This window comes from Panthera uncia, chromosome C2, assembly GCF_023721935.1.
Source record: "Panthera uncia isolate 11264 chromosome C2, Puncia_PCG_1.0, whole genome shotgun sequence".
In the NCBI taxonomy this organism is placed as follows: Eukaryota; Metazoa; Chordata; class Mammalia; order Carnivora; family Felidae; genus Panthera; species Panthera uncia.
The window spans coordinates 10372403-10398787 of NC_064810.1; the positions used below are offsets into that span (position 1 = coordinate 10372403).

A 26385-nucleotide genomic window follows, 5' to 3' on the forward strand; every position below is an offset into this window, starting at 1 on the left:
AGTTCATTATGACACTGTAGGAAGTGGATGTGGGTTCTTGGGGGGCTCTGATGAGGCAGCCCCAGGGGCTTGGGACTGAGGAAGTATGATTGCCTGCGGATAGTTAAGCTCCGCCGTGAACCCCTGATGCCTGCAGATAGAAAGCAAAGGGGGCAAGCCAGCCATCTGGGAGTGTGGACGCAGTCTTGATGGCCTTGTGGGGTTTTAGGAGAAGCTGGAGAGGTAGACATTTATGTGGAATCTCTTGATTTTTAAATATTGGCACCTAATTCCACTTTAAAAAAAAAATGTGTAAGCCAAACAGAAAATGACCTTGAGTTGAATTCTACCCAAAGACCACTGGTTTACAACGTCCGCTTTAAAGAGAAAAAATAGCTGCCAGCAGCCCCAGGCCACACTTGATAGAAAGCAGGGTCCGGGAGGGGCGCCTGCTTCTGAAAGGCTGGTGGCCTGGACCTGGTGAGAGAAGCAGGCGCAATCCCTGGAATCATGGGCCACTGAACCCATAGTCCCAGCCCCGTGGTGAGCCCCTGCCCCCGGCTGTCTCCCTCTGGCGCCATGGGGACATCCATTCATCAGACTCTCCCATCAGATGTCAGGCCCTCACTCTGTCACTCTGTCGCTCTGTCACTGTGTCCCTCTGTCACCGTACCTTACAACTCTGATGTTGCTCTCAGACTCTTGGAGCTGGTTGTGGGGATCCAGCCTGCAGAGGTGGACCCACTCCATGCTCCATGTGCAGACAAATCAGGCTTCTGAGCCTTTTTCAAGACAGGGCTGACCATGGAAGCGGGGGGGGGGGGGGGCTTTAAAACTTCTCCAGTGTTGACAGGCCGTGTGCAATTCATTGGACTGTTGTCCCTTGAAGAGTTAGCTCCAAGAAGGTCAACTAGACTTCAGGGAGGTTCAAGGACACACCCAAGGTCATTGGTTGCTTAGAGGAGGAAGCCCGCAGGAGCTCTGTGTCCCTCCTCCAGCTGCTTTACCAGGCCAAGGGCTCCTAGAGGCCTTGAGGTGGGAAAGATAATCGCCGCGGTGGGGAAGGTGGGGACCGTGAATTTACTGATTTTATTCTTCTGGAGTACTTTTAAAAATAGTATATCATTTAGAAACATCAGACAATTTACACTCAAAAAGGATCCACTGCTTCTGATTCTGTGTCTCCTTCATTCTCTGCCCCTCTCCCGCTCACACTCTCTCTCTCAAAAAATAAACATTAAAAATTTTTTTAAAAAATAAAGGGGTGGGGGGCGCCTGGGTGGCTCAGTCGGTTGAGCGTCCAACTTCAGCTCAGGTCACGATCTCACGGTTCGTGAGTTCGAGCCCCGCGTCAGGCTCTGGGCTGATGGCTCAGAGCCTGGAGCCTGCTTCCGATTCTGTGTCTCCCTCTCTCTCTGCCCCTCCCCATTCATGCTCTGTCTCTCTCTGTCTCAAAAATAAATAAACATTAAAAAAAAAATTAAAAAAAAAAATAAAGGGGGGACGCCTGGGGTGGGGCTCAGTCAGTTAAGCGTCCCACTTTGGCTCAGGTCATGATCTCACAGTTTATGGGTTCGAGCCCCTTGTCGGGCTGTGCTGACAGCTGGGAGCCTAGAGCCTCCTTCAAATTGTGTGTCTCCCTCTCTCTCGGCCCCTCCCCTGCTCACACTCTCTCTCTCTCTCTCTCTCTCTCTCTCTCTCTCTCAAAAAATAAACATTAAAAAAAAAGGGGAGGGGATCCAAATACCATCTGCACTGTATACCCAGAGGTCTGCTTAGAAAGACAAAACATGACCCAGCCTATCAGCCAAGGCTTTAAAAAAAAAAGAAAGAAAAAAGGCAAACCAAGCCAAAAGGAAGGCAAGCTGCAAAATATGAGAATATCGTTTGAAATCTTGCCTTTGCACCAGCGCTGAACTTCAGTCTCCCCTCAGGACGCTGCCCCACTCTAACAAGAGTTAGAAATAAGCCGACAGGCAGAGAAAACTGCTGTGGATTCCATAACCTTCGAATTCCCAGGCAAGGCTGGACGGAGTCCCGGCTAACGCAATGCGTGTGGCCTCCTAGGCTACACCCTATCTTAAATCCACATCAGTAGATGACTTCCCTGTGGGCACAAAGGAGAGGTAAATACTCAATCAGGCGGAGGGAGATAACCGAAGGCTCTAAAGACTTGCAGACAAAAGAAATGCACAGAAGGCTGTGAATGGATCGATTAAGTGGTGGTAAATTCCTTAAGGAAGCCGACTGGCTGGACGCCTGAAACAAATCTAAATACAAACCCGAGTCTGGAGATTGGGAACAACTGGTCCCTCAGGTTCCCCCGGGTGCGTCTGCATGAGGTCAGCAAAGCGGGAGCCAGTGATCAAGACCTCCGAAAATACTGGGCGCTGTCTGCCAGACGTGGCCAGTGAAGGCACTGCGGGCGCGGCTGCCCCCTGGCGGTCACGTTGAGGATAATTCTTAATGCATGGGGAGCCCTGAGCACGCGGGGGGCCAGGTGGCGTTTGCTTGGGGCTGGGTGAGGTGCTCGGAACCCGCTGTAGACCCTCTGGGCAGGCTGAACCTCCATTCGCTTGTCCAGTTCCGCGAGACGGGGCTCACCGTGGGCACCATTATGAAACAAGAAGAAGAAAGCCTGGAAGGGGGCCCCTGGGTGGCTCAGTCGGTTAAGGGTTCAAGTTCGGTTCCGGTCATGATCTCCCAGTTGGTGAGTTCGAGCCCCGACGTGGGGCTCTGTGCCGACAGCCCGGAGCCTGGAGCCTGCTTCAGATTCTGTGTCTCCCTCTCTCTCTCTGCCTCTCCCCCAGCTTGCTCTCTGTCTCTCTCAAAAATAAGAAGCATTAAAAAAAAAAAAAATTAAAAAAAAAAAAAAAAAAAAAAGAAAGCCTGGAAAGAGAGAAGCAGTCTCCAGGATGTGTCTCCTGAGGCACCTTCTCGGGAACAGGGGGCCCCGAGGGCTCAGACGTCTTGGGAAGTCGCTAGGACCCCTTCTCCCTTCTGTTGTGCTGGAATCTGCTCAATCCCCCTCCCCATTTCCAGAACGAACTCTTTATCATCCTTTGGAAAATGGTGTCTAAGCCACTTTCAGTTCCATGCCTGTGACCACTGTGCTTCGCGTGGAGAAAGGACTGCACACCTGGGTCACCTCAGAGCGCCTCTGGTGTTGATCACCTCCTCCCCCCCAAGCCCAGTGGTGAGGGAGGGGTTCCTGTCCCAGGGATGGCGGGGGATGGCGACACTGGGCAGACGAGACCAGCAGCAGGCTCTCCGCCTCATTCACTGGCAGTCAGAGGGAGGGGGACGCTGCAGGCCACGCAGGGGCCACACGAGGGTCACACTCAGGACCAGAGTGAACAAACAGGGCTGTGAGAGGCGGGCTCTATAGCAGCAAGAGGGTGAGGTGGCCCGGGTCCCACGGGAGGGTGTGACGGGCTTGTCTGAAGAATTCCACGAGCCGGGCGGGAACTGGAACCCCGCGTTCAGGGGTCAGTAGGCCCTGAGCTTCTGTGTGACGAGGAGGGGTGTTTGGCTGGGGGACCTTCTCCACAGGAGCCGAGTGGGGAGAGGAACCTGCGAGGAGACCACTCCCAGCCTCCAACGGCACCCGGGGTCAGGGAAGCTCATAATTTTGGGCCTTGCCCCACGGTTGGGATGTCCAGGCAGGGTGTGCACTGAGTCGGGCGCTGGGCTATGGGGCCAAGTGAAGGTGGAACCCAGCCCCTGCTCCTTCAGCCAAGTTCAGGGCTCTTGAGTGGGGCTGTGGCTCCTGACAGAAGGGGTGCCTTTCTCCAGCTGGCTCAAAGGACCCTATGGACTTGCAGGGCCGTGACCAGCGTTGACTCTCATTTCCTGTGTACCTTGCACACCCATCACCGAGTGTGGACTTACAGTTTCCAAGGTACGCTGTTGGTGGGAGGGAATGCAGGGGGCTAGCAGGGTGGGTTCACTGCCCGCACCCCCTCCCCATGGGTCAGGAAGGCTTCCCCCAGGAGGACGGAGGGGGCTCTGAGGTGATTCGGCAGCAAAAGGCCTTATAAAGCAGCCTAAAGAATGGAGAATATGCCTGCTTTCAGGAAAAGCCTGGAGACCCATAGGAAAGAACCCAGTTTTCCAGGCTGCTTTTTATAAAAAAATTTCTAATGTTTATTTAGTTTTGACAGAGAGAGAGAGAGAGAGAGAGAGAGAACGAACAGGGGAGGAGCAGAGAGAGAGGGAGACACAGAATCCAAAGCAGGCTCCAGGCTCTGAGCTGTCAGCATAAAGCCCGATGGCAGGGCTTGAACTCACAAGCCGTGAGATCATGACCTGAGCCCAAGTTGGACACTTAACCAACTGAGTCACCCAGGCACCCCTCCAGGGGTGGCTTAAAAACCACCCCTGCTTTTTAAACCCAAATATCACACTGCCAACAAAGTAGAACATCGTTGGATTTTGAAGACATGGACGAACACTCTAGATCAGAGTTTGGCCAACGATGGCCCACAGGCCAAACCTGGCCTGCCACGTGTTTTTGGAAATAAACTTTTATCGGAAATAGCCACATTCATTTGCACATTATCTGAGGCTGCACTGGTGCTATAGAAACGGAGTTGAGTCCTTGTGACAGACATCACATGGTTCACAAATCCAAAAATATTGACTATCTGGCTCTTTAAAGAAAAAAAAAATGTACTGGCCCCCGTTCTAGAACCATCTTGAATATTTTAATGTGTGGCCACGCTTGGTAAACATGTGGCCCTGTGGATGCACATTCTGGAGGTGCAGCTACGGGAGTCACAGGAGAGAGACCGTGAGCTCTCTGAAGTCACACTGAGGCAGGTCCCGGCAGAACACCCCCCACGGATCTTCATAGGAGTTCTGTCTGTTAAGCATAGACTACCAGAATTTGGATTAAAAAAAAAAAAAAAAGTTAGTAACTACGATTAGGCCTGGAATTATGCACTTTACAATTTTTTGAGTGCTTCTGTGTATTTGTAAAATCCATGTATCTATTGTGCTACCCCAATGTTTGTAGCAGCACTATCGACAATAGCCAAAGTATGGAAAGAGCCCACATGTCCATCGAGGGATGAACGGATAAAGAAGAGATGGTCTATATATACAATGGAGTATTACTCGGCAATCAAAAAGGATGAAGTCTTGCCATTTGCAGTGATGTGGGTGCAGCTAGAATGTATTATGCTAAGGGAAAGAAGTCAATCAGAGACAAATACCACGTGATTTTAGTCGTACGTGGAACTTACGAAACAAAATAGATGATCATGTGGGAGAGGGGTGAGGGAAGAGAAGAGAGGGAAACAAACCACAAGAGACTCTGAATGATAGAGAACAAATTGAGGCTTGATGGAGGGAGGTGGGGGGGGGGGGGGGAGGTGGGTACCAAGGAGGGCACTAATTGTGATGGGTGTTGTATCTATTCAGGGACGAATCACTGAATTCTACTCCTAAAACCAATACTGCGCTGTACCAAAATTTAAGATAAATAAATGAACAAACAAACAAATAGATAAATATTTGGCTAAAACACATGCACAGAAACATGGCTGTCTTACCAGCACCCTCTATTGAAAACCCCTGGGCTGGACACCCAGGGAACCATCCGGGGCACATCTTCTGGTTGTCATAGCAGACATTGGCCACACAGGGGCAGAACACCCCTGGCTATTACATATCCCTGCCCAGCAAGAAACCAGGAGTCTCAGCCTCCTGGGGGCTCCCCCCTCCCCGGGGGGGCTTTTTTGGTTAACGTCAGGGCAACCCGGGTACAGTTTCCATACTTCCTTTGATTCTATTGTGAGGCAGGAAATCAGGGCGGAGAGGGAACTTTAGAGGATTGGATTTAAAATGTTTGAAAGCAAGAATTTCGGACCTGCTGGCATGGAAACGGCTGATTGCCAGCCAGGAGCTAATATGTTCGCTGCAAACTTCGTTCTTAAAACAATCGATTTGTCTTTTTAATAGGTAATCGACACATGGTAAAAAACAATAAACAAACAAACCATCAGAAAGGATACTTCTCAGAAGCAATAAAGGGATTCTTCGGTCTCCTTTTGGAGATATACTATATACATATGAGAATAACCAGCTTTTGTGTACAAATGGTATACAAGAGACACCAATCTGCATCGTGCTTACTTATTTATTTTTTTTTCCTATTAGCAATATATTGAAGATTGTTCCTCATCAGTGCACGGATATCTACCCCCTCCCTTTGAATGCTTGAAGAGGATCCCATTGGATGGATTTCCACACTGTCTTGAAACAGACCTCTCTTGATGGACATTTGGAAGATGGCTTCCAATCTTCTGCTGTTACATGAGGTGATGAGTAGACTTGTATATATTGCCCTGGAAATCCGCTCATACCTAAGTCCCCAAAACTCCTAGAAGGTGACTGAGCAGCCAGAGGGATGCATATTATACAATTTTAATCAGGCCAGTTATCCTCTAATGATGCCGGTAACTGACTTCTATGAGCTGTCACTATGTGTCAGGCACCATTCTGACTGCTTTAAAAAAAAATTTTTTTTTTCAGTATTTATTTTTGAGAGAGAAAGAGACAGAGCGTGAGCCAGGGAGGGGCAGAGAGAGAGGGAGACACAGAATCCAAAGCGGGCTCCAGGCTCTGAGCTGTCAGCACAGAGTCTGACATGGGCTCGAACCCATAAATTGGGAGATCATGACCAGAGCTGAAGTCAGATGCTGAACCGACGGGGCCACCCTGGCGCCCCCTGATTACCTTTTAAACTGTGGTAAAGGCACTGTGGATAAATCCAATTTATGGGAGATCTTTATTCATCTATTGTAGTAAATGAGATCTCTTTATAATTTCGATTTGCATTCACATCATTATTAGTGAGAATGAGCCTCTTTTTATCTGGTTAAAAGCCATTTGTACTTCTTTTTCTTTGTGACTACTTGTTTACATCTTTTGGCCCTTTCTGTTGAGTTGCTGACCTGTTTCTTAACGCTAAAAGCCTTTGAGCATAAGAGACTGTTAAAAACTGAGAACAAACTGAGGGTTGATGGGGGGTGGGAGGGAGGGGAGGGTGGGTGATGGGTATTGAGGAGGGCACCTTTTGGGATGAGCACTGGGTGTTGTATGGAAACCAATTTGACAATAAATTTCATATATTAAAAAAAAAAAGAAAATATAAGTGAAAAAAAAAATTTAGTGTTATTTGTTTGGGACCCTGCTGTGTATTAAGCGTAGTGTGGACACGCATTTAAACGTATCAACACAGACTCATCATTTGAAAACAAAAATAAAAGCTAACCTGATTAAAAAAAAAAAAAAGCCTTTGAATATTAAAATATTTGACACTCTATCACATGGGCTGCAAATGCTTCCCCTGGCTTATCATTTATCTCTTGACTCTGTTAAGAGTATTTTGTTTTGGCCCCAAAGAAAATTTTAATTCTTCTGTGGTCAGTTTTATCGGTCTTGTTTTTTTGCATTTTCTGACTTTTGTGTCCGAAAGACTGCCACAATCTGGAATTATAAAAATAACCCCCCCATGTTTGTGCTAGCACTTTTACGACTGTATTTTTAAAAATTATAACAGCTCCATCTGGAATTTATTTTGGTGTATTAAAGCAGAGATCCAAATTTACTCTTCCCCAGATGTCTACACAATTGTCCCATGCATTTGTGAGATAACCCATCTCTTCTACATTAATTTGAAACATCCTTTTCATTTAATATTATTTTCCTGAATGTTTCTGAGTCTCTTTTTGGACCTCATTCTGTCCCATTGATCTGTCTGCTCGCATGCTAGGACCGCGCACTCTTAATTTCTGTGGCTTTATAATACATTTTAACATCTCACAGGGATATTTCATTATTTTCTTTCCTCGGAATTTTCTCAGCTATTCTTGTATGTTCCATTTTCCACATAAATTTTAGACTCGGGGCGCCTGGGTGGCTCAGTCGGTTAAGCATCCGACTTCGGCTCAGGTCATGATCTCACAGTCTGTGGGTTCAAGCCCCGCATCGGGCTCTGTGCTGACAGCTCAGAGCCTGGAACCTGCTTCCGATTCTGTGTCTCCCTCTCTCTCTGTCCCTCCTGCTCTCTGTCGCAAAAATAAATAAAAACATTTAAAAAAATTAAAAAAAAAATTTTAGACTCAACTTGTCTATGTTAATTTGAATGAGGTAAGGTTCTCAAGGTCTTTGTTGAAATAAGAAGTCTAACAGATTTATTTACCTTATGCCTCCTTGTGAAGGAAGAGAGAAGCCAGAAAAGTTCACAAATGCTTATACCTTTGGAAAAACAGAGGCACCACTTAAAATACTTCTGTCAGAGCCAACTTAAGTAAGATGGCCAATGGGAATTAGAGCCTTGGGGGGAAGCTGAGGTTACTTTTCTCAGGGCAGAGCAGCAACCTTGAAAAAGCAAGTGACTTGCCTATTCCTTCGTTGGGATAACGTCTCAAGGATGGATGTTTATGATGCGAGATGCTGTCTGTTTTTTGCAGCTGCAGGGGGAAAAGGACCATTTCCACCCTTCACTTTTGCTGCAGTTTTGCTGTGGTTTTTCAAGCCTAAAACCTGGCATTCTGTTCCCTGGTACTGAGAGAAAAAAAGATGGGTCTGAAAAGCATAAAAACACGTTCCTGGAAAGGAAAGGCGAAGAATAAGATCATGAACAAATGGCGTGTGGGCTTGGATTATATGACATTCAGTAAAGCTCGGAAATACAAAACAAAACAAGAACAACAAGGAAAAACAAAACCCTCCGTTGGTGTTTTCATTAGGATCATACTAAATGCACAGATTTATTTGGAAAGGACGGCCGTCTTTCCACAAGACAGTCTTTCTATCAAAGGGTAGGAAATATTTGCGTTCAGTCGAATCTTTTTTTTTTTTTTTTGTCTCTCTGGTTTTTAGATTTTCTTTGTGGATGAATCTTACACATTTAATGCACTCTTGGGTGTTTTATCTTCTTGGTTCTTATTGTAACTGGAATCGTTTCTTTAATTATATTTACAAAGTGATCGCTGTTAATACAGATCCTTGGATATTGATTTGTTTTTTTAGCATTTATTTTGTACCCATTCAACTTACTGGACTGTCCTACTATTGCTAACCGTTTTGCAATAGATTCTCTTCATTTTTCCAACCATACAGGCAATGATAATTTTTGCTTCCTCCTTCCCAGTTTTTGTGCCTCTTGTCTAATTGAGTCAGATGATTCCTACAGTACAACGTTAAATGGCAGTGGTGATAATGGGTGATAGTGTCTTGTTCCCCATTATAGAGTGCTTCTCATATTTTACCATTAAGCACTCGTTTCTGACTTGAGATATTTAAAGAAAAATTTTTTAATGTTTATTTATTTTTGAGAGAGACAGAGACAGAATGCAAGTGGGTTAGCGGCAGAGAGAGAGGGAGACACAGAATCTGAAGCAGGCTCCAGGCTCCGAGCTGTCAGCACAGAGCCCGACGCGGGGCTCGAACTCACAAACCGTGAGATCGTGACCTGAGCCGAAGTCGGACGCCCAACCAACTGAGCCACCCAGGCACCCCGACTTGAGATATTCTAAATTTGGCATTTTACAGGATTGGTTATCTTTTTATTTACCAATATTTTAAAAATCAGGACGAAATTGGAATTTAACAAACACCTATTATCTGTGAAGATGAACACATTTTTTTCTCCAGACTTGTTCATGTGGTAAATCGCATCCATAGATTTCCTGATATTGAACAACTCTTCTGTGATTGGCATAACTGCATTTGTTTGAGGAATTTATTCTTTTCATGCACTGTTGGATCTGTTGGCTAGTATTGGATTTAGAATATTCACATCTATATCCATAAGTGAAGTTGGTCTGTGGTTTCCTTTCACTACGGGGGTTTCATCAGGTTAAGTTATCATCGCTCTGCTAGCTTCATCAGAAAAATTCGGAAGCTGTTCTTTCTCCATGCTCTATGGCAGTTTAAAAGCAGCATTTTCTAATCAATAAAGGTTTAGCAGGATTCACTTGTGAAACTGTCTGAACCAGATGCTTCTCTGGGTGGATGCCTCTATAGCAAATTTTTCAGCATTTTCTATGGTAACTGATATTTTCTGATTAAAAAAAATCTCTTTTGGAGGGCACCTGGATGGCTCAGTCGGTTAAGTGTCCGACTTTGGCTCTGGTCATGATCTCGGGGTCCGTGAGTTTGAGCCCCGTCCCTCTTCGGGCTCTGTGCTGACAGCTCAGATCCTGTGTCTCCCTCTCTCTCTGCCCCTCCCCTGCCCTCACTGTCTCTCTCTCTCAAAAAATAAATAAACATTTAAGAAAAGACTTAAAAAATCTCCTTTGGGGTCAGTTTTGATTATTTATATTTTCCTAGAAAGTCGTTCATTTGGGCAAGGCTTTCAGACTTATTTGCACAGAAATGAGCGAAAGAATTAAGACATTACTTCTTAGATTTCCTCTATATCTCTGGTTATTCCCTCAACTATCCTTATTTGGTATGTTTGTTCTTTCTCCTTTATTTTTACTTTTTTTTTTTTTTTTTTTTTTTAAGTAGGCTTCATGCCCAGCATCATGGAGCCCAATGCGGAGCTTGAACTCACAACCCTGAGATCAAGACCTGAGCTGAGATCAAGAATTGGACTCTTAACTGACTGAGCCACCCAGGTGCCCCTCCTCTATTTCTTTATTAGGGTAACTAATTGTTTCTCATCTTATTTATTTATTTATTTATTTATTCTTTAAGGAACCAACTCTTAGCGTTATTGTTTTTCTAGCTTCTAAATTCTGCTCTTCTCCTTTTTAATTTTTTTTCTCCCAGCCTTCTTTGGGCTTATGTTGTTATTCTTATCGAAACATCTGGAATTAGGTACTGAATTTAACATTTAAAGCAGCTTGATTGCGATATAAGTTACGTATCGTAAAATCTACCCATTGACAGTTTGCGAGCATTTCCCTCAGCCCCCAAATTTCCCCCTCCTGTTTGTATCAGTTCCTGCTCCCTCCTCTGGCCCCGTGCAACCACCAATTTGCTTCTGTCTTCTTTTTTTTTTTTTTTGCCTTTCCCAGGAATTTCACATAAATAGAGTCATACGATATGTTGCCTTCTGGCTTCTTTCACTGTGTCTGGCTTCTTTCACTCGGCATAATCCTTACGAAGTTCCTCCATGTTTATGCTGCATAGTAGTCCTCTGCAAGGACATAGCACTTTGTGTTTCCACGGACCAGTTGATGAACATTTTGACCGATTCCAATTTGGGGCTATTATGAATGGTGTTGATATGAATATTTACATACAAGTTTTTGTGTGGATATATATATATATATATATATATTTTTTTTTTTTTCTCAGTACATACCCAGGAGTGAAATTGCTAAGTTATATGATATGCATAGGCTCAACCTTGAAAGAAACTACTGAACTGTCTCCAGAGGGCTGTACCTTTCAACATTCCAATCAGCAATGTAGGAGAGTTCCTGTTTCTCCACAGCCTTGCCAACATTCAACATCATGGCCACTTTTTAAATTAGAGCCATTTTAATGGATGTGTAGTGATAGATCATTGGGTTTTCATTTGTATTCCCTTAGTAACTAATGATGTTGAGGATCTTTTCATGTGCTTATTAGCTGTTTGTGTATCTTCTTTGGCGAAATGTCTGTTCAAATCCTTTTTCTACTTCAAATTGAGTTGTTCGTGCTCTTATTATTAAATCATAAGATTTTTCATCTATTCTAGAGGCAAGTCCTTTATCAGATATCTGATTTGCAAATATTAGCTTCCAGTCTGTGTGGCTTTTCTTTGCATTTTCTTCATAGGGTCTTTTGAAGATCAAGTTTCCCATTTTTATGAAGACCAATTTATCAGGGTTTTTTTTTTTTCTTTTATGAATTGTGCTATTGATGTTACATCTAAGAAATCTTTTCTTTCTTTTCAAAAAAAAAATTTTTTTTTTTGATGTTCATTTAATTTCTGAGACAGAGAGACAGCATGAACGGGGGAGGGTCAGAGAGAGAGGGAGACACAAAATCCAAAGCAGGCTCCAGGCTCTGAGCTGTCAGCACAGAGCCCAACTTGGGGCTTGAACTCACAGACCGTGAGATCATGACCTGAGCTGAAGTCGGATGCCTAACCGACTGAGCCACCCAGGTGCCCCAAGAAATCTTTTCTTAATCCAGTGTCATAATTTTCTTTTATGTGTTTGTCTGTAAGGTTTATAGTTTTAGGTTTTACACTGAGATTGTCCCAAATGATCCATTTTGAGTCAATGTTTTACATGGTGTGAGGTAAGGGTCTCAGTTTGTGTGTGTGTTTGTTTAGTTTTGCAAAGGAACATCCAGTTGTCCCAGTGCCCTTTGTTGAGAAGATTGTCCTTTCCTCATTTCTTAGTAAATCTATTTTTATTATTTTTTTCTTGTTAATTAAACTAGTTTTAGTACTTAGGTTTAACTATGTACTGTTTTGAATTCATTTTCTAGATAATATTTTACTTGCAGTTTTGATTTTCTTTTTGACCCAAGAATGCTTTAGGCTGTGATTTCCACATAACAAGCCTTATTGTGTTGTTGTTGTTTTTTTTTTTTCAATTTAAAAGCCGATTTCTATTTTAATAATTAGTAGTAGAGAATATTTCTCCTTTCGAAATGTTCTAAGTTGCCCTTTACAGGTACACTGCGAGGCAGGTATTTTATGCATGTGAAAATTCCGTGGGCCTTGAAAAAAGTTGTCTTTTGTGTTTACAGGACATGGAGAAAACTCCTCTGCTGCAGGAGCAAACGAGGCCAAGGTGCAAAGGGAGGCAGAAGCGGAAGCCAGAAATGGACCTGCCCCCTCGGATCCAGCCCCTTAGACCAGCTCTACCCTGCCTCTGTCTTGCCTACTTGAACCTGGAAAGTCTCCCTTTCTCTAACTCTGGTCTAGCTTTGGCTCTGCACCCCAGAGCGTCCCGGTGGTAGTAGCATCATCATGACAGAGAAGACTCATTTGAGGTAACAATAACGCTTTATCTGTGTTCCCACCATTTCTTTAGTTTTGCTCTGTGGGCTCTGTCATGTGGGGTTCGATCTTTCCCGGCCCGCATCGTCATGTCAGGTGGGGGAAAGGGGACTTCATTCAATAATTTCAGGCGTGCCGTCTCGGGTCACAGTCAAAATTCTGAACTCAATCTTTAGGGTTGAGGCTCCCCTGCTTTTCCAGCTCAGGCCTGCAGGGAGCAGAACTGCGGCGGGAAATGGCAGCCTGGCTGGTTTCTGCCCCGTTCGTCGTCTTCCACTCCTGAGCCTGGTTGACTGTGCTGTCCGACCTCCCTCGGGGAGGGGGCAGTCTCATTGGTCTGTTCTGCGGTGGCCGTGAGAGCAACAGGTCAAGCGTGCAGGGCTCGTGCTCTGTCTCTTGCCACTTTTGAAGCCCTCTCCCCGAGGCAGTGCTCAACGGCGGCCCCGTGTGGCCCCTGGAGGCAACAGCAGCGTTGGATGACTCACGCGGCCCTCTGCCTTGGGCTGCCCTCCCCACCCCCTCTGGACGAAATCCCAGCGAGTCGCGGTCAACCCGGAGGCCTTAGGAGGGTGATAAATGTAGGGCTTCCTGCTAACCAGGCATCGAGGGCCCAGGGAGTTCAGTGGGAGAAGACACGAGGTGTGGCTGTATTCGCCCCTGGGATTTATGAAATAGTTAACGTCACCACAATTTATTACCCTTTGTTTAAAAGTTGAGGTTTGGGGTGGTGAAGTGACTTGACCACAGTCCCGCAGTGGGCACGTGAGGAAGTCCCAGCTAGAACCTGGCACCTCGGATTCCAAGGGCTGGGAGCCTTCCTCGGCACCTCCCTGGAGACGCGAGGTGATGTGAAATGTCCTTCAACGGTGGAGAAGACGATGAATGGCATTACAAAGGAAAGGCAGGGTGCTTGGGTCAGGGTGCTCAGTTGGTTAAGCGTCCCGCTCTTGGTTTCCGCTTAGGTCATATGATCTCACAGCTGGTTCATCAGATCAAGTCCAGGGTTAGGCTCTGCACTGACAGTGCCGATCCTGCTTGGCATTCTCTTTCCCTCTTTCTTTGCCCCTTCTCTCTTTCTCTCTCTCTCTCTCTCAAAAATAAGCAAAAATAAAAAACTTTAAAAAAAAAAAGGAAAGGCAAAAATGACATATAGGTTAAAGATTTTTAAAACATGCAAAACATCTTTTAAATGTCCTCTGGAAGTTTGTACCCCCTGCAAAGCGGGAAACATCTGGAATCTGTGCTCCCGGCCAGAAGAGCTTGCAAGTGCCCTTTGTCTGGGGCAGGGCAGGGAGGAAGTTGGGTTGTTCTCCACAGGACTCCTGAATTGTCATTTTTAATGTCCTCTTGCACTGCAAGGAGTCAGAATTGGTTGGCGAAGTCTCCCTCCCTTAGAAATACTCCTTAGAAAGAATGCCGAATGTGCTTATGAGCATTTGTTTATTGACATTTTTTTAAAATGCCAGTTCTGACATCCTGAAATGTAAAGGCACTTGTTTCTATCCTTTTTTTTTTTCTTCTTCTTTTTCTGGCTAATCAAAGCCACACTATTGCTACCTTTGCTTCCAACTTAGACATCTTCTAAGCTGACTGGTTCTTCAGTAGAGAAAAGAAAAGAAGAGGGAGGGAGGGAGAGAAAGAAAGAAAGAAATGACTAATGGATGGATGGAAAGGAAGAAAGAAAGAAAGAAAGAAAGATAAAGAGATAAAGAAAGGGAGGAAAAGAAAGAGGGAGGGAGTGAAAGAGGGAAGGAAGGAAGGAAGGAAGGAAGGAAGGAAGGAAATAAATAAATAAGCCACGGCTATCTGGGAGAATTTGGTCTCTAATGTCAAAGGAACCAGAAGGTGTTGGTTCTCCCAACACCTGGTTCTTTCTCCCAGAACTTTAGCTCAGACAAATATTTACCAGGTGAATGGCTTTGTTTGATTGCATTTTGTCTAGACTGAACCAGAAGGTCTAAAGAGACATACACAAATAGGAAGAAAATTCTTGGCCCTCGTGGTGGTACAACTTGTTCCATTTCACTGTTATGTAAGCATTTGGGAATGACAGAGTTGGCGTCATCCACACGGCATACTAAGGCAGGCAGCTGCCCAGCCCCTGTGACCATGATCTTGACCACCTTCAACCCCAGGCACAGAGCACTTTCATTAGATGATGCCATGTGGCCACGGCCATGACAGAGTGTAGAATTCTTTTTTTAAAATAGCATTTGTAGGGGCACCTGGGTGGCTCAGTCGGTTGAGTCCAACTTTGGCTCGGGTCGTGATCTCATGGTTCGTGAGTTCGAGCCCCGCATCGGGCTCTGTGCTGTCAGCTCGGAACCTGGAGCCTGTTTCGGATTCTGTGTCCCCCTCTTTCTCTGCCCCTTCCCCACGCATGCTGTGTCTCTCAAAAATGAATAGACATTGAAAAAAGATTTTTAAAATAGCGTTTGAATTTTCTGTATAAGCCTTCCACTTTATTTTCCCATAGTCTCTCAAGGCTTTCTGTGTTAAAGACACAGGGTGAGGTTTACATCGAAATGTAACATGCATGCAGAAAACTGGATGTGGCCCAAGTGTATGATGCTATGAAGAGCCCCAAACTGATCAAATCCATGGAACAGATTATGACCAGCACCCTAGGGTCCTCCTCCTTCCACCTTGAGTTACTTACCTTCAGCTGGAGGAGATCCACTGTCCTGTCTTTTATTTTTTTTATTTTTTATTTATTTTTATATATATTTTTAACGTTTATTTATTTTTGAGACAGAGAGAGACAGAGCATGAACGGGGGAGGGGCAGAGAGAGAGAGGGAGACACAGAATCAGAAGCAGGCTCCAGGCTCTGAGCCATCAGCCTAGAGCCTGACGTGGGGTTCGAACTCACAGACCGTGAGATCGTGACCTGAGCTGAAGTCGGACGCTCAACCGACTGAGCCACCCAGGCACCCCCACTGTCCTGACTTTTAACGTCACGGTTCCACTTTGGCCAAAGGGAAGGGTTTCAAGGTCATGGGTATGCCTGAGCAATGACAACCTGCAGTTCAACCTGTAGGGCAAGCGACTGGGAGGATTGGTGGGGCTCTGGGTCCGGCTCGAAAATGACATTCAGGGCGTGGAACGAGAACGCCTTTGGTTTCAGACATCGCACCCCTGGCGCCTGTGAGCTGTGCGACACTGGGCAAGTCACTTCTCTGAGCCTGAAAGAGCATCACCCCCTCCTTAAGGGGGAATAACACTCCTGCCTCACAGGATTAGAGAGGCAGAAACCAGGCCGAGAGCACCCAGTACAGAGCTATGCCCTAATCTTAGCTAGTACCCCTTGTAGAGTGTGGATGAGACCAAAGGCCCCCTTTTTTGGCCTCCCCCATTTTTCTGGAGCTTAGTGAGCCCCGCATCCTGTGCCATCATCCTGCTGAGCTGAATGCGGAAACCTTCTGACCTCACAGATGACATACTCCTTGAAGCCTCCAACTCCGGAGGCGAGGCGCCAGCCGCCCAGGCCCGCCCTCCCTGCCCTGAGGCGGCTGGCCTTGACAGCCCTCCCATTCAGACACCTCCACAGAAGCGGCTCCTCCCCACGCCTCCCCCTCCCCTGCCTCCCCAGGCTTCCTTCCTGCATGGAACCAGACGGGACCGGATCCCACTGCTCCCCCACCTTACAGGTGAGGCAACCGTTAATCACGGTGGGAAAGGAATTGCCCAGGATCACAGGGCGAGCGCACAGCTGGGACCAGCATCCTGACTTCTGACCCTGATCCGCCCTTGCCTTTTGTCATCCAGGGACCCCTTCTGGCCCCTTCTTACCTCAGCTGGTCGGTGTGGGAAATCCCTGTGTGCGTGGCACAACCGGAAGAACCACGGTCCAGCCGTCCCCCTACAGAGAGACCACAGGAGCCCAAATAGAATGGTGACGAAGATTTCCATCTAAGTAATGGATGTGTGTGTTACTGAATAGGGAGCACACAGACACGGTTAAATTTCTTTATATACATAAAAAAAAAAATACAGTGAGAATCCTACCCCCACTCCTGTTCTCCATCTACCCAATTCTCTTCTTTTCCAAATAACTCCCGTTCTTACCGTCTCCAGCCATCCTTAAAGCTTTCCGATGCCAAAAGAAGCCAACTAGATCTATATGATTTCCCTACTTTTTTAGAAAGGGTGACAATACCCTCTTCTTTGCTCTTTTCATTCCACAGTACGCGTCGGGGAACTTTACACATCGGTACACAAACAGCTTCCGCATTTCTTTGTCACAGCTGCAGAGTATTCCATTGTATTATACCCGTGTTACGTTACTGAAATAGAATTCAGATCCCACAAAGGTCACCCACTTACAGCGTACAATCCAGTAGCTTTTAGTATATTCGCAGAAGAGTTGTGCAACCAGCACCACAATTAATTTAGCACCCTTTGTCATCCCTAAAAGAAACCCTTTACCCCGTAGTTATCACCCCACAACCCCCACCGCAGCCCATGGCGACCACTAATCTACTTTCTGCCTTTATAGATCAGTCTGTTCTGGACATTTCATGCACGTGGAACCATACAATGTATTGTTCTTTGTAACTGGAGCCTTCCACTTGTAATGTTTTCAAGGTCCATCCACGTGGCAACACGTGTCCGTACTTCGCTCCTTTTCACTGTCAAATAATATTCCATCGTATGGATAGACCGCATTTTACTCCCCAGTCATCAGTGGATAGACATTTGGACTGCTGCCACTTTTTAGCTATTACGAGTAATCCTGCTGTGAACATCCAAATGCAAGTTTTTGTCCAGGTGTTTGTTCCCGTCTCTCCTAGATACTGACCCAAGAGTGGAATTGCCGGACCTTGTGGTCTGTTTTATAATTTGCTTATCTCGTCCCCCCCGATGGAAGTTTGACCAAATGACATCTTAAAAGCCAACAACCCTTACATGTTTGGCAGGTGCTGATCTTATTAGCGAGGATTCAGGAGTAGGGCTGGGAACAGTGGCTGCACAGACCCTACCAAAGCTCCCTGCTTTTTTTTTTTTTTTTTTCTCCCAGACTCTTACTGTTCTAGCACTTTCTGGTTAAATTTACTCCGATTCCAGTGTGGGCTGTGACTCACGGGTGTGGGAAAAGGAAACACCACTCTTCACAGCTTGACCTGTCATCCCACTGCCCACCGATCCCTGAGGGGGAACCCAGGTCCCTCAGCTATGTCCCCCCACCCCCCACCCCCATGCCTGTGTCTTCCTGTCTGGGTTTCCTCATCCGGGAGACAGTCCAAGAGGAAGCTGGTGACTCTTGACCATGGAGTTTCCTGACCCTGCGACAACAGGCCACTGCCACACCTGACCGTCTGCCACACCTGCGACAGGTGCAGAACAGGGGAATTCAGGAACCATCCAGGCTATAAGCTGGTGAGCCAGCCTCAGGAACAGCTGGAGACTCCTTGGTACCAGCATTGTTTTTAAACACTCTGTTGCGTTAGGCCTTCTCAACAAGCTTAAGCCAGGAAGTACTTTGTGTTCTGAGCCAACAGGAGACAGACAGATTTCGATCTCCTGATTAACTAAAGGAGAGAAAATGAGTCCAGCTCTTCTCTGCTAAGTTTCTACTTGGTATTGCCCTAAAATTCTCCAGGTATCATGTTACTCCCTGCTCAGGAACCTCCGTGCGGCCAGACGTCAGTTGGATCTTGCAGGGAAGAGTTCTCATTCTGTCTTCTCTTTCCACGGCCGCTGCTTAAACCCGCCTCCCCAGGAGTCAAGGAACAGACCACCTCGTGGAATGTGAGTATTCTGCTTCAGTGCACGGATAGGCTGTTCTAGAATGACTGCTCTGTTTCACAGCATGAAATGGGAAGTGCAAAATGGCACAGACAGAAAGGTTTGCCTTTTTACAGGATGTGCTTATCCATTAAGATACAACCAGCTCATTCTTATTTATTTTTATTTATTTTTTAATTTTTTTAACACGTATTTATTTTTGAGAGACAGAGACAGAGTGTGAGTGGGGGAGGGGCAGAGAGAGAGAGAGAGAGAGAGAGACACAGAATCGGAAGCAGGCTCCAGGATCCGAGCTGTCAGCACGGAGCCCGACTCGGGACTTGAACTCATGAACTGTGAGATCATGACCCGAGCTGAAGTCGGAGGTTCAACTGACTGAGCCACCCGGGCGCCCTTTATTTATTTATTTTTTTAAAGAAAAGTGAAGAACAGTGGACTGCAATAATTAAGGTTGTGAGTTTCCTTCATGTGGAAATGGACTACTTTTAAAATAATTTAAATGTCCCGTAGTTCTTGGTTGGGTGTACTTTCTATGTATTTGAACACATCACATCCTTCTCTAACAACTCACAGTAGAGTTCTGAGCTCATAATGTGTCTGTGGGATTTATCCTATGACCCATCTGAATACGTCTGTGTTCACACAGGGCAAGAAATGGGGATTTGAGCTGGTCAAGTTCAATGAGAAAATGTCTCCCCTTTTTATGTCCTACTTCTGTGGCTTTCATTCCATTTGCACTGGCTCTCCTAGGAGAGAAAACAGTTTTGAATTAAACAGCAATTAAGATTTTAATCTTCTGGTCTTGGAAGGGCACACGGTGTCATTACCCAGGGGCACCTCACCACGGAAACCGGAGAAGTGCCCACTTGTACCCTTTCCTTTTTAAATTAACTCCTTTTTGAAGATAAATACACATGGTACAAAATGTACGAGAGGGCACTCATGAGAAGTACATCTCATCCCCCATACTCTTCCCCAAGTGCCTCCACAGGTACAATTTCTTGTGTATTCTCCCAGGGATATTTTATGCATATATGAGCTTCAAGCAAATAAAATATCCTCCCCTCTTTTATGCATAGGATAATATACTGCAACATGGTTAGCTTACTTTTTCTAAATTTTTTTTAATGTTTATATTTATTTTTTGAGACAGAGAGAGACAGAGCATGAGCAGGGGAGGGGCAGAGAGAGAGGAGACTCAGAATCCGAAGCAGGCTCCAGGCTCCGAGCTGTCAGCACAGAGCCCGATGCGGGGCTCGAACTCGCCCTTCTGTGAGATCATGACCTGAGCCGGAGTCAGACGCTCAACCGACTGAGCCACCCAGATGCCCCAGCTTACTTTTTCATATATTAATATTTAGTACCCCCCCCCCAAAAAAAAACTCTATTACTTTTTATGGCTCTATCGTATTCCACCTCATGGACTTTCCAAAAGGTGTTAAACTGTCCCCCAATTGACGTTATTCAGGCTGTTCCTAAGCATTGATCATCACAAGTGATGTTTAAACATCATTATTGTGGACATTTTCCAGCATATCTTAGGATAAATTCCTACAGGGACAGCCGCTTGGTCAAAGGTAAGTGCATTTGTAATGTCGATAGATATCCTGACTGTGCCTTCCTTCCATATTGGTTGTATGAATTTACACGCTTTCCAGCATTGAGCAAATGCCTGAGAGTATATTCTGAAACATTCGTTTTCAAACTTTATAGATCAGAAAATGTTACCTTGATGTGGTTTTCATTTGCATTTACCTTATTATGAGGAAGACTGAGAAGACTTTTTTTATGTTCCAGATCCCCTTGATTTTCCATCACCTAATTGCCCACGCCCCTATGCATGTTTTTCGACTGAGGCTTTGGACTTTTCTAATAAGACTGAAGGCTATTAAGAAATTTAGTGATGGGGCACCTTTGGTTGCGGGGGCTAATTTGGGAGTGTCTGACTCTTGATTTCGGCTCAAGTCATAATCCTAGGGTCGTGGAACTGAGCCCTGCATCAGGCTCTGCACGGAGCATGGAACCTGCTTAAGATTTTCTCTCTTTCTCTCCCTCTGCCACTCCCCTGCTCTCTCTCTCTCTAAAAAAGTATTTTTTTTAAATTTTGAAAAATATTTATTTATTTTTGAGAGACAGAGAGAGAGGGAGTGCAAGTGGGGGAAGGGCAGAGAGAAGGGGAGACACAGAATTCGAAGCAGGCTCCAGGCTCCCAGCTGTCAGCACAGAGCCTGACACGGGGCTCGAACTCACAAGCTGTGGGATCATGACCTGAGCCCAAGTCGGATGCTTAACTGACTGAGCCACCCAGGTGCCCCATAAAAAAAAGTACTTTTTAAATGTTTATTTATTTTATTTTTTGAGAAAGAGCGAGTGAGTGGGGGGAGGGGCAGAGAGAAAGGGAGACAGAGGATCTGAACCAGGCTCTGTACTGACAGCAGAGAGCCTGATGCGGGGCTTGAACTCACAAACCGGGAGATCATGACCTGAGCTGAAGATGACCACTTAACAGACTGAGCCACCCAGGTGTCCCCCCCCCCCACCCATTTTTTTTAATTTAAGAAATTTCATGATAAAATTGCAGTTTTCCTCTAGTTTTCCATTTGTCTTTGGATTTTATAGTATGCCATAACTTTAAAGTTTCCTATTAGTTGAATTTAAAATTTTCTTCCTGCTTCTTTTTTTCCTTCTGAATTTTCACGTTGTACTTAGAAAGGGATATCTCACACCGCAATACCAAAGGAACAAAATCTGCCATGATATTTCTAGTACTTTAAATTGTTTCTTTTTTTCTGTTAAAATCTTTGATTGATCTGGACTGTTTTTTGAACGTAAGGTGAGAGAGGTACATTCAGTGCTGTATATTGCTCTAATGCTCCTTATTGAATAATCCGACTTTTCCCGCCTCATCAGAAATGCCTCTTTACTATCTACCAAATTCACGGTGCCTGGGTGGCCTCGTCGGTTGGGCGTCCGACTTCAGCTCAGGTCATAATCTAGCGTGTTTGTGAGTTCGAACCCCGCATTGGGCTCTGTGCTGACAGCTCAGAACCTGGAGCCTGCTTCGGATTCTGTGTCCCCCTCTCTCCCTGCCCCTCCTCCTGCTCACACTCTGTCTCTGTCTCTCTCAAAAATAAATAAACGTTAAAAAAATTTTTTTTACTATCTACCAAATTTGCATTCCTAGCCTGTTGATTGTACTTTCACTCTGTTCCATTATTCTGCTTGTCTGTGTATCAGCAGCTATTGTAGTTTTATGGGGGGACTTTTTAGGGAGACTTGCACCTGGTTCTGAAGAGCCCCCATGCCCTTTGCAAAGCCCAGTTAAGCCATGGCAGCTGGGCTGTGGGCAAATAAAGCACTCATTCAATGCAAAAAAATGTAAATTATTTTTCTGGCTGGCTCCTTTTAAATTTCTGGCTAGGCTAATTTCCACTCACCACTCATTGTTTTCAGATGTTTCCCTCCCTGGTGGTCTAGGATTGGGCGCTCTCAGATATTTCCCAATTAGTCTTGAGAGCTGATGTTTTCAATATTCATAGTTTGCCTATTTCGCAAAGAAATTCTACTGATATTTTTATTGCAGTTATGTTAGCTGCATAGATTACTTTAGGGGCAATTGATATCTGTACAACGTTGCATCTCCCATTTAAGAACTTGGTGTTTTTGAACCCTTTTGATTTTTAAAAATATATTGATATATATGTTGTCAGGCTCCTGCCCATTCAACAGAGAGAGCCCCTTTAGGCAGCCCCATGTTTCCCACTGATATGAGGATCACACTCTCATAGGCTTGGCCAGGCAGCCCTCAGCCCAGGATTCTGGGTCTCATCTGGATCTCTCTGTTTCTCAGTAATCAAGTGGACTCCTCAGGGAGCCCCCAACTCAACCCAGGCGAGCATTGGCCTAGGCTACCTGCTGAGGGACCACATGGAGGGGAAGAATGGCACCAACTCCACCAGGGCCCTGAAACTTCCAGATGGGACCAGCGCTGCCTGGTACATTCTCACCATCATTGGCATCTACGGAGTGATTTTCCTCTTCCGATTGGCCAGCAACATCCTCAGAAAGAATGATAAATCCTTGGAAGATATCTACTACTCAAATTTGACCTCCGAACTCAAAAAGAAAAATCTCCAAAGCAAGGTGGCCAAATGCTCTGCACTGACCTTTAGCAACAGAGCTGTCCTGCAGTCCAACCAGGCCAGCCTGGAACCAAAATGTAAAAACAGTGGGTGCCAAACTGAAATCCAAGGGATCCCTTGAAAGTCAAGGCAAACAGACCTCCACAGAAGAGGCCCAACTTTCATGCAAGGGGGAGAAGCCTCGAGTCTACCTGGAACCTTGATAGAGGGGTCAAGTCCTTGAGTGGAGCTAGAGGAACATTACTGGGGCACTTACGCCAATGGGAGCATGGCCAAAAGCCAGCGTCCTGTTTCCTTCTCAGGCTTTGTGGCACTTTGAGACGAGACAGCAGAGGCAGTGGCTCCGGTCATACCCATCACTGGAAGAGCCTGTGTCCCAGAGAAGGACATGGAGCATTTAGTGTCCTCAGAGAATCTAGGAGATTCCCGAGGGTGTACGTGAAGGTGCACTCTTGTCACGGAAAGAAGGCTGAATTTGGAGTCAGGCACCCTGGATTAAAGTTAAACTTCCAGAGGAGCACATGAACTTTGAGCGACTTGTGGCTCTTACCTGGAACACGTGGCAGTGGGATAGATGGTTTCAAAGAGCCATTCGTTCTAGAGGTTCTCACTAGAATATAGAACCAAGGTTGTTAATAGCAGACGTTAGTCAGAAGTCCTTCATTTTCACTGAGGGTGTGTGATCCACTGAAAAAAAGCATTAGTTTTGGAGGTGGAGGCATCAAACTCTAGTCTGGGTTTGACTCTTGACCACTCTGGCGTCTTTCAAACACACCACCTCGCCTCTCTGGAACTTAGCTCCCACACAGATAAAATGAGAATGATGATGTCTGTTTTGCCAATCTTACAAAGCGGGTAAGAGCTAATGGCATCACGCATATGAGCATATTTTTCCAAGTAAAGTACATATGTCAAATATAAGCCTTGTGTTCGTAGTGGCGATGGTGGTTGATGCTGATGGTGGCATTGGTGTCGGTGGTGACGGTCGTGATGGTTGATGCCTGTTGGTGTTGTTGGTAGTGGTTGATGTTGATGGTGATGATGGTGTTGGTGGTGGTTGATGTTACGGGGGATGGTGGTGGTTATACTCTTGTGGAGAAGGAAACAACCAGTAAGCTGGCAATTAGTCCGTAAACAATGGCTACATTACCTTCTATTAAGAGGATCCATCTGCGTAACAGTTGATGACCTGAACGCTGAGTCAAGTCCATCAGATTCAAATTTTCCATGTAGGCAAAACAGTTACTTTTGGGTTTTGTCGTTTTAGACATCACATGATGTACTCAAATGTTTTTATAAATACCTGTTACTTATAGACTTGTCTCTGCCTAAAAAGAAATAAGACCTTGGGGCGCCTGGGTGGCTCAGTCAGTTGAGTCTCCGACTTCGGCTCAGGTCACGATCTCACGGTCCGTGAGTTCAAGCCCCGCGTCGGGCTCTGGACTGATGGCTCAGAGCCTGGAGCCTGCTTCCGATTCTGTGTCTCCCTCTCTCTCTGCCCCACCCCCGTTCATGCTCTGTCTCTCTCTGTCTCAAGGATAAATAAACGTTAAAAAAAATTTTTTTTTTGAAAAAGAAATAAGACCTTGCCTAGATGATGGATTAATTTAGAGAGACCGTGATTAGCTAAACTTCTGCAAGTGACTTTCAGCAGGCAGAGTGATAAATTATATTTTGTACCAATGTCTGTGAAGTTTATACAATTCAGCTCTTGGAGACAGTCCCTGGACTACAAATGAATTCTTTTCTCCCTGTCTGCAGACAGTGGTCTGCAATCAGCCCCACAATTTCATAAAGGTCAGAATTAAACCCCAAGCTTTTGTTTTTAGAGGGGTATATAGACTTCCAAGTGTTTTTTTTTTTTTTTAGAATATTTTCCACATCATCACCTCACAGGTTATCCAACAAAAGCGTTGGCTCGTTTATATTGTTAGGGCCGGGCATCATCCATATGTTTGAGATGCTTATAGGGCACGATAAAACAGGATTAAGAAATATAGACAAAAAATATATATAATCCATAGTGACTACGAGCATGGAATGCATTAAAATGCGAGTCAAGGTCAGAACTTCAGTGGATTTGAAGATACATTCTTCTCCTGTTGGTTGCTTCCCCAGCATGCATTTTCCCCTTCCTTAACCCAACTGCTCCTAATTTGCATTTGGAGATTCATGGGGCACTAAGGAAGCTGAAACTACTCCCAGTTCAAGGCCTGAAATAAGAGACCTAGGTTGATCCAATCAGTGCTTTCCACGTCCTGGCTTCACTGATTAGGTGAACTCATGACCTAAGTAAGCTTACCCAGTCAGAATGACTGGATAGATTTTAAAGGGGGATTCTGGGACCCAAAAGTTCTGTCTTGCTCAGGATGGCATTAAATGTAGATCTGAGCCTGCAATCGCTGAAGCCATTTTTCCAATATCAGAAAAGCCAATTTGAGGGCAAAAACGAACATAGAGAACTAAGAAAATCACAGAGACTAGAGTCCCAACCAGACTGTACTCAAAGCCTGCATCGCCACAGGGCTGTTTTAGTTCGTGAGCCAAGAAATCTCCTTTATTAAGCTTTGTGACCCCCTCAACCAAAAATATCCTATATGATACCACTGGATAAATAATATCCTGAAGGAAGTGGGCCTTGAAGGAGAATTTGAAAAGAGGAGCAAAGTGATATGGTAAGTTGGGATCACTCCTTTCACCAAGGTTTTTATATTTCTAGGATTTTTGCATTTTAGGGAAAACATAGATTTAACATGCCTCTTAGGACAGTGCAATGGTCACTTGTAGGATTTCGCACTGGCTGACCTCTCAAGGAGCATTCGATGAGATTCTGTTCCATTTAGTTCCCAACCCTTGACTTGGTCAATAAACCTCCATGGAAACCCCAAGGAGGGCTTATCATGTTAGACGTGTGGTCAGGGACCAGTTCCTAACGTATTTCCTAAGAAGCAAAAGTCACATCCAAACATAGTTAGTTACATGAGGTCCAAACATTTTCTCAGGCCACCTGACTGTTGCTTGATCCAAATTCACCTGCTTTCTGGGGAGCTGGTCTGGGAATTTGCATGGGAGATGTGTTCTTGGATGAAAACTACATCTATATAGTCTCTATTTTAAGCAAGATTGGTGGGAAACCATTATTATGAATATTTTTGAGATATTTTTTTAAAGTTTTTATTTATTTTTGACAGAGACAGAATGCGAGCATGAGCTGGGGAGGTGCAGAGAGAGAGAGAGGGAGACACAGAGTCCGAAGCAGGCTCCAGGCTCTGAGCTGTCAGCACAGAGCCTGATGCAGGGCTCGAACTCACGAACCGTGAGATCATGACCTGGGCCGAAGTCGGACGCTTAACCGACTGAGCCACCCAGGCGCCCCAATTATTATGAATGTTTTATGCAAAATCCCTTAAATCTAAAATGCTCAGGGTCAGAGTAATCAACCACTATCTTGGCCAACCACACGTAGGTGGACCAGTGGGAAAGGTGCCAGCACCGCGGTGTGAGTGTTCAGTCCAGCAAGTGGGGAAGAGATTTTGTACATTCCGCCAACTCTGGT

The 26385-nt window shown here is 45.4% G+C and overlaps 1 protein-coding gene across 1 annotated transcript; it reads left to right on the top strand.

The window, feature by feature from the left end:
• Positions 1-16025: 16025 nt before the first annotated feature.
• SMIM34 (small integral membrane protein 34) lies at positions 16026-22950 on the top strand. The gene is made up of 4 exons (XM_049629139.1): positions 16026-16086; positions 16532-16589; positions 18276-18353; positions 22476-22950. Exons 1-4 carry the CDS (start codon positions 16026-16028, stop codon positions 22948-22950), a joined length of 672 nt encoding a protein of 223 aa, XP_049485096.1.
• The last annotated feature ends 3435 nt before the right edge of the window (positions 22951-26385 follow it).